The sequence below is a fragment of the Syngnathus floridae genome, chromosome 8 (assembly GCF_059516105.1).
Source record: "Syngnathus floridae isolate MCC-2025c chromosome 8, RoL_Sflo_1.0, whole genome shotgun sequence".
NCBI lineage: Eukaryota > Metazoa > Chordata > Actinopteri > Syngnathiformes > Syngnathidae > Syngnathus > Syngnathus floridae.
The window spans coordinates 9,742,255-9,751,140 of record NC_142420.1 but is presented as its reverse complement, the minus strand read 5'-3'; the positions used below and the strand labels follow the sequence as shown (position 1 = coordinate 9,751,140).

General features: G+C 40.3%; 1 protein-coding gene across 1 annotated transcript; it reads left to right on the top strand.

Annotated features, from left to right (window-relative positions):
• The first annotated feature begins 1,502 nt into the window (after positions 1-1,502).
• Positions 1,503-3,905, top strand: vgll3 (vestigial-like family member 3). The gene is made up of 4 exons (XM_088383080.1): positions 1,503-1,818; positions 1,964-2,300; positions 2,374-2,904; positions 2,984-3,905. Exons 1-4 carry the CDS (start codon positions 1,693-1,695, stop codon positions 3,022-3,024), a joined length of 1,035 nt encoding a protein of 344 aa, XP_088239206.1. The 5' UTR covers positions 1,503-1,692; the 3' UTR covers positions 3,025-3,905.
• The last annotated feature ends 4,981 nt before the right edge of the window (positions 3,906-8,886 follow it).

The following is an 8,886-nucleotide window of genomic DNA, read 5'->3' as shown; positions in this document are numbered from 1 at the left end:
TACACTCTCAAGTGTGCAAAAGTGTGTGTGCGCGACAATATATCCAAGTGTGTGTGTCCCGAAGGCGCTTGGTGTGCTCTACTGCCCCACTTCCACACTGAGTGTAAGGCAACATGGAGAGAAGCATTAACATTATTTATGTTGGCCTATCTTTACAAAAAATATTTTTAAAATTATTTTATTTCTGCTAGCTTGTGTCCAATCCAATGAAATGTGTTTGAACGGATTCAAATTGTCTACAGAATTGTCTTAAACTGATGGCCTATTTTCGTGAAGTCTAATCACAGCAGGAGACATCGCCTGAATAATGTGCACTCCCACTGTGAGATCAAAGTGAAAGAAAGATGGCGGAAAGTGACGGAAGCGTTAACCATTTGTCGGGCTCCCTCGGGTCTCATCAGTCCCGGCGACTCGAATGTGAAACTCAACAATGACAGCGAGCTGGGCCTGATCCGGGGAATAATAATAAATTAGCCTGTTGTCTTATTTATGTCTCACTGGTATATATTGGTGCAATGATGAATAGTAAACAGGTGTAAATAGTATTGCCTCCATGCATGTGTGTGTGTGTGTGTGTGTCTGTGTCTGTGTGTGTGTGTTGTTAAAAACCTTCTTTTCACTCTTGAAGGTGGTTTTATTTCATTTGCTTATTTGTCCAACCACAATGGAACAAGCAGATGCACATGACATAAAAAACCTAAATAAATAAATAAAATAAATAAACAAATAAATCAACACATGAATAAAAAATAAACATAGAATAAAATAAAACAAAAAAAATAAAAAATATTTTCAAAACCTTTACACAATTGTGCACACACTCTTGGAAATAAAAGTTGACTGTGTTCAAAATTCATGAATACCATTTTAACTTGCATTAAATGGGACTTTGTCTTCTGTACAGTGAACGCACTGACCTGCCATCAACACTTTCTCCACAAGATGCCCTCATACTCTTTCTTCTCTTTCCTCATACTCTTTCCAGACCACACGCAGCCTTGCTTTACCCTTCCAGAATGTGTGGAATCATCAGAATGATACACAGCATGAATGAAGCCACAAAAATATAACTAGCATATTGCTATGGAACCATTTACATTCGCTAATCTCTGGGCCATCTTGAGTCATTTCTAATATTACATTTTATGCGAGGAGCTGCAGTTAAGTAGCACTATAAAAACCAGGATAATAAAAAGCTAACCATTAAATTGTTGAAGTGTTATGTAAACAAACAGGTGTAATAGAATTTTGGAGGTCACGTAAACCAAGGGTGTATGTATTTAGTACATACGTAGCAAGTGTGTCCAGACCAAACCCTTTCCAAATGGGGGCGTGAGAGAGAGAGAGAGAGAGTGAGAGAGAGAGCGAGAGAGAGAGAGAGCGAGAGAGAGAGAGAGAGAGAGAGAGAGAGAGAGAGAGAGAGAGAGAGAGAGAGAGAGAGAGAGAGAGGACAGCCAATCAGAAGAGAGCTGAAGTCTTGACAGGAGTTTTTCACTGGGCTCGAGTGTCACAAGTTTTTGGTGGACTTTGTGGCCCCGGGTGGTGCACAGCTGGAGGCGCATTGTCAGCATTCAAGCAGGACGGCATGGCCATTGTATGTGTTTGCCAATATATGGAGGTTCGGAAGAGCGAGGGGACGCAACCAGCCTGAAGCCCGTGATAGTCCAGTGATCTCCGTTTTGCTCTCTAGCTATGAGCTGCCTGGATGTGATGTACCACCAAAGCTATGGAGCACACCTCCTCCCTGCAGAAGCCTACAAGTCGACATATTACAATCATCATTGCCAACAGCAGCAGCAGCAGCAGCAACAACAACAGGTGAGACTTTCATCAGAAAGGCGTTATCAGAAATGTTGTTGAATCAATTCTATTACTTGACTTGATTTTAAAAACACAGAAAAATAAATCCTGTATTTGAAATGACCTCCCTTTTCATTCCATGCTTTTTTGATTCTCCTTCCAGAGGAAGCTGAGCTCTCAAACTAAGATGCACAACTGTTCAGGCCAGCAGCAAGGCGGAGGACGAGGAATACCAACCAGAGATCCGTGTCTTCGCCCGGCCCCCGGAACCCAATCTGGATGTTTATCATTACACGACTTGGAGGTTAAAGACGGAAGTCAACCAGCAGGTGCGGAGTACTTAAACTCCCGCTGTATATTGTTCACCTACTTCCAAGGCGACATCAGTGATGTGGTGGACGAACATTTCTCTCGGGCACTCAGTCAGTCGGCCGGACTTAACAGGGAGCCCAAGGCGAGTCGGATGATTCAGACGTCTGCCTCAAACGGATCATGGAAAGGTAAACAGAGGCACTGGGATAGTTCCTCGAAAAATGACTTTCATTCTTTGACTGATTCACATTTTTGTTTTAGATGGTGAGTCACTTCAGAACAGTCCAACATGGAGCAGCGCCTATCCATCCCCTTCTACCACCTGCCTTCCTTCTGTCTCATTGTCAGACTTCTCCCCAAGTCCAATTTCCCTCAACCCGGCTGACGGCGGTCTATGGGCTGGTCACGTGCTCTCCCAGGCTGGCCTCCAACCGCTAGCTAGCCTCACAGACAGCTGGACCTACAGCCTTAACCCCCAAAGCACAAGTAGCTACCCAAACGTTCACGATGTCTACCATCCACACCACCGCACTCACATCCATACTCGCCATCACCACCGGCCTATGTTGCATTCGTACCCGAGTCCCGGTGCGGCGCTCGAGTCCAGGTTTAGTCCTCTTCTGCTGCCTGGTGTGAGAAACCAAAGTCAGTCTACAGCCAGCGCAGGGAGTTCCCCGCTCAGCGAGAGCGCAAAGACAGAAATGGACCCCAGTAGCTGCAGCCCAATCACGGCTTCATCTATTCCCTGGACACCTTCAACTCTCCATGGATCCTTGGAGTTGTATGATTCAGGTTGGTTCGGTCACAAGAATCCAATCAAGTGTATAAGTACGCGAAGTGGGAATAACAATGTTTTATTGTCTCTCTGCAGCTCATGAGCAGACCAAAGCAAAGTCATCATTTTGGTTCTAAGTGCTGACGTGCATTTAAGAAGGACTAAGCGGCACCATCAATAGGTGGTTGCAAAACCAATACGACAATGAACAATATGGATGGACTCTTCTACTACTGTTCCTGCCTTATCTACATAACTTATGGTGGAGATGAACTTATTCATTCTATGTGTTTAAGCAGTTCTGTTTCAAGAGCAATGGGTCAATATCATTATATCGTACTTTTTTCCCCCCCACCAGTCTTAAAATACACGGCTAAACATTTGCACAAATACCAAAACAATGATAAATCTCTTAAAATCATCAGTAATTTTGATTTTCCATTTTCATATTGAACACTTTGTCCCTGAAATTGCTGTCCATCCTGTCGTCTTTCTTCAGTTGAGGCCGAAATGGTGGATAATTATCAGGTAAATAGTTCCACTGATTCCTAATTTCGATCACATTATGTAGTTGGATGTTGTTGAGCTTCGCATGTCTACTCTGTCATGGTGGAATATCAATTGATATAACTACCTTTCAGAAAATATATTTGTCAGATAGTACATAGCCAGTTTGCTAAAAAAATCAGGTTGCTATGTGAAGTTTCATCATGTGCTTATAAATTGCTCACATTAGCTAAAATGCAGTTTATATTTACATTGTCTGCTTGTCGTTCATTTTTAGTTTAGGAGTTTGGCAATGAATCATTTCAAAGTCACCTTATAGTGATATTGACCCATATACCAAATGTGTACAGTTTTGCCTTTCAAAGTGTGCTTTTTTTTTTTTTTTTTTTTGCTGGATGACATCTGTGCCTGAATGCTACCTTTAAAATTTTGCCTCAAGGGATTGTGTGTTGAATATTTTGATACTGTATGTTTGAATGTAAATAATAAATTATGATGTTCTATTTGCAAACGAAGCTGTTTTATATTAACAGAAATTCGATAAATTCACATCCACAAAAAACTGAGCCCATAAACCAAATTGATGTGTAAAAATGCTAAAACCGAAGACTTCGAAGGTTTCACCACTGAATTGTTGCTAGAGGAAATAGTTTGCATTCCATAAATAGTTATTATAAGATACCATAACCGTTTTTTTTTTTTTTTCCCTGACAAAAACATGCACTTTAAATCACACGCACAGACAGTCGACAAACAGCAAGAATGCATTTGTCTTGTCTGGACAGGAAGTTTACTGGACACGGCTGACAGACAGTCAAAGTGAGCACGTTTGTTTTTTTCTATAATACTACTAATAATAGACTTGGCAAAATACAAACAGGAGAAATACAATAAAAATGTTTTTAATTCAAAGAGTTAATTTTGTGAAATGCTCATCTTGGAGTAGATTCCTGGCAAGTTTCTTTAGTTAAATAACATTTTATGTATACAGTGCAGCCAGACAGTATTCCCAACAGTAGTACCGCAAAGACATTCCAGCTCAAACTTCTCTTTTATGTGGTTCTGTTTATTAGCCAGCAGCAGTTCCAGAACTAATCACGCATCAAGCAAGAAATCTCAAGTGGAGCATGCTTCGAGAATGATGTTCAAAGAATTGCTTATAATTTGAAATTTTTTTTTTTCATCCAGTCTTGACAATGAAGATGCATGACCCTGAACAGGAAAATAAAGAGTGCTCAACCAATTCAATTTGAACAAAGAACAAAATGCCATGCTCGTTCAGTTTGTGCAATTGGTTTTGAAGGTTAAACAAATAATTTGTACCCTCTTTTTTATAAACCACAGTTTAGCCATCATGGAACATTTGCTCAGCAGACAAACAATTCTGAGAAAATCCTACGCTATATTGAAATAAATTAAATTAACAGGGCAATGTAGAAAAAAAACCATACCATTTTTAAAAAGTATGGTGGCATTTAGGAAGATTTTGCAACGCAGAGTGTCTTTTCTTGCAGAACTCCTAATTAGCATTAGCATTTAGCACTTATGTGCTAACAGACATCCCACTGGCACCCTCGGAGAATCACTCCAGGCACTTCCATTGCAGGCAGAACGACAAAGTTCACAAAAAACAATTCTGGAGTCTCAAAAATTCAAGTAATTATTCATAAATTTAGTTTGAGAATGATATGTATAGTATTTCAATTCACAGACAATACTAAGAAATACAAGAGAAGAACCAATTTACAACTAATTACAAATAGAAATGAGAGTAAATGTACTTGCTACTAAAAAGTATGTGTCATTGGACATACACAAAAAACCCATCTGGGTCTTTACCTCATCTGCTTCTTGCAAAAATTGCTTCTTTTGTATCCAATAAGTTTCAATCCACCAGAGCATAATTGTATTGGCTTTAAAGAATTGGAAAAACAATTAGATTGGACTATTTTTTTGCTGATCCCCATTTCAAACCTTATTGAGTTCAGATAGGGATTACTGATCTTGCTGCCCCTTAAAAATGATTAATGACAAACAACAACAAACACACTCACATGAAATATTGGCTCAAAATAATAATATTCGATGGATACTCTGGTGGGAGGGGCCAAACCGAGGATGTATGTTATCGATCCACTGTTGGCTCCGCCCCTCCTATGTCAATCTTGAGCATGTCACACCTTTTCGACTAAAATTCAGTTCATAGTTGCACCAAAGTAGAAAATAAATATTTATGGTTGTTAAACTACACAGACTGAACATCCGCCAGACAGAACACCAGACAGGCTGCATTCCTTTGCTTGGCCACACACAAAGAAGGAGAAGATACTCACAGTAGTCACTGTCTGTATTTAACCACTCTTAAGTGAAGTCAAAAGATTTCTAAATATATTATACATGTTTGAAGACAATTGCTGAAAATTTGCAGATTCTGAGAATTATGTTGTAGCCTACTCAACTGTGTCAGAACTTGAGCACCTCGGTTTGAACTTGGGCGCGATTGTGATGTAACAATTAGCTAGCTAGCTAGTTGCTTCCTGTAAAGGACTCATTTAAGTTTTTTTCCACGTTTTTTTTAAATACTACTTCTGTACTAATATATTTTTATAATAGTACCTGAGTTAATGATAACTAAAATATGTCTCACTCGTACGTGTTTTTTCAGTTTAAACTTTTTTTTCCAGGTTGGCACCATGTTCGCCACAAATCATTCTTGCTTCCGAGAACAACAACCAATTCTCTTAAGGCCTTGAACCTTGCCTCTCAGAATTTGAAATAAATACATTTTCAAATAAATCACAGATGAAAAGTATTTGTAAACTAGGAAGAATAGAGACACAGAATAAAGACACCAGAATAAACCAAGAGTCGGTTTTGTAAATAATAGTCAAACTTCATCTATGTCTGCAAAGCCACCAATGCTTTTCCAATTGTGGGGGGGGGGGGAGTCCATTCCATTCAGTAGGTTATTGCTGTCAGCTCCACTCCGGCTAATGTTCCAGTAACCGCAGAGGCCAGTACATAGCTGTCATTCCTCTGCTCACTCAAAGCACATTTAGCAACCAACACCTGTTTCCCCCCTGCTCAGTCTCCACAGTAAGCCCTGTCCTCTGTTTGGGCAAGCAAGAATCCACTTCATGACTTTTATGAGACAAATTTGGGGGAGGCTCACTTGTACAAAAAATCCGAAACAGAAAGCAAATACACTTTCCCTCCCACGCGTACAATGAGGTGAGGTACGGCGCTGAGTGTATCGAGCTCAGATCTATCATGGTCCTGTCATGTTGCCAATTACTAGCTGCCGAGGAATGGCCAGAGTGTTTATAAAGTGCAAGCGACACGGATACAAATACTTGTTAAATGATTGGATTAGTTTGTTTACTTAGTCGTTGATTCGTGAAATGCAGTATTTTAAACAAATTGTTCTGAGGAACTAAAATACAATTATCCATAGGTCATTTCTATTATTTCATATATTTAAATATTTATTGGCATTGGATTGCATCTCAATAAATTACAATGTCATATAAAAATTTATTCCTTTAAGGAATACATTATGAATATGTAAAACTTTTTTTTTACAGGTTTAGTAAATAAACAGGAAAATACTTTCAAGCTTAATTCAGGCTTAATTTCCACATTTTTTGTGATTAGCTGCAATCATCAAAATGACAAAAGCATTATGAAACATTTGACTCCGTGTGTAGTGGGTCTTATGAATTTCACTTTTTGTATACAATGACTAAAATAAAAAAAAGATATTTTAACAAATTGAGTGGCACCTGTTTATATGGTATTACTTTATATCAGACAAATTAAACAATATAATTGGGAAAAAACAACAACATTACACACAGCACTAAGGAATCCCTTGTCAACCAACTGAGCCATGCATCTGCCTGTCAATCATTCAATCGGGCCCAATGTGACCATATACAGTACCTGCTGCTCCCAATTCTGCTTGTAGTGACCATACCACGCATACCAGAGCCGCAGTGGCATTCCCGGACCGTTGACTCAGATGTTTGCTTTTGTTTGCTTTATACTTTGACGCTGTCACTGAGATAATGTTTCCTCTGAGAATAAAAAGGAACTAAAGGACAGTTTTCCCTAGCTGAACGGCGGAATCAAGTTAGCAGGATGCACGTGTGCCGACAAAACAAGTTCTGAATGAATCCCATGAGACTGCAACAAACAAAAACATAGCAGCAAAATGAGCAATGATGGACAAAACCGTACGAAAAGTCTAACTACAAATGCCACTGCGGTTTTCGACGACTATAAAAACACAAAGTTCTAATTGATAACAGCTATAAGGCAAGGTTGTATTAAAAGCGTATGTTTTCCCACACTACAGGGCCAAAAAAGAAAAACAAACCTCAATCCACATAAAAACAATTGGCTGTCAATCTTGGCTAATCGGAAAGCCTGAGAAAAATCCTCTGCCGTCGTGGATTCATTCGTCGTGGGAGGGAGGGATGGGGGGATTTTTCATCTTCCATTCAACGACTTCACGTTGGGATTTAGAACATCTCAGTGTGTGTGTGCATGCGGCGGAGAATGTAATCTGAGGGATAACATGAAGCTTAAGCGGCTGATCTGCCAACCTCCCCGGGTTCTGACAGGATGACATCCATCAACTTTACCTAATTGGCAGGTAATTCCTTGCCCCCCCGCCTGCTTTCTACTGTCCCTCCATTGTTATTGCATCAAGCCCCCATGGTCAGAGTCTTTCTCGGCTAGTGTAAGCAGAGAGCCCCTTCATCGGCAGGACGTCTTGTCCGGGCCGAGCGGCTCAGTGGGTTCTGTCACTGTAACCAAGTTGGGAACTTCCTATGTGGTGATGAGCTCACATGTGGTGACAGAAGCGAGCCAGCCCCAAATGAGAATGTCCGTTCACCATTTGAATAAAACACAAAAGCTTATTGCATATCCGGGGCAACTCTCAAAAATCAAATAAAAATCGTAATATTGGTCCGAAAAATCTCAATTTAATTTATACCTAGAATTGGTTTTCCCTACTTGACAGTGATTGACAGGTGCTAGCAGAACCATTGGGGCAAAGTCTGACACGAGACATATGTGAGTCCCACCCTCCTGTCACGTCTTCCTTCCCATGAGTCTTTTGTAGAGGAGGTGGAGGTGGCAGGAGCAGTCAGGAGGACGTCAGAGCGACAGGAAGAAGCCAACATACTTGGCCCACGAACGGACAGCTTCCTTCTCTTGCTTGCGACATTAGCGCTGTCAACCCCCCTGTGAGTGTGTGTGTGTGTGTGCTGTCAGGTTATCCAGCAAGCAGGGAACTTCCTTTTTTTTTTGCTCCCACTCCTTTGCAGGTGATTCTCAACAGGGCAGGAAGTCTCACAATTAACAGTATAACAGGACTACATGGACAAAAGTATTGGGACAACTATCCATTAAAGAGAAGGTGGAAAACAGGAAGCTTATTTCTTTTTATTCACATGGGAAGACTTTCATATTTTTGTGTGTTT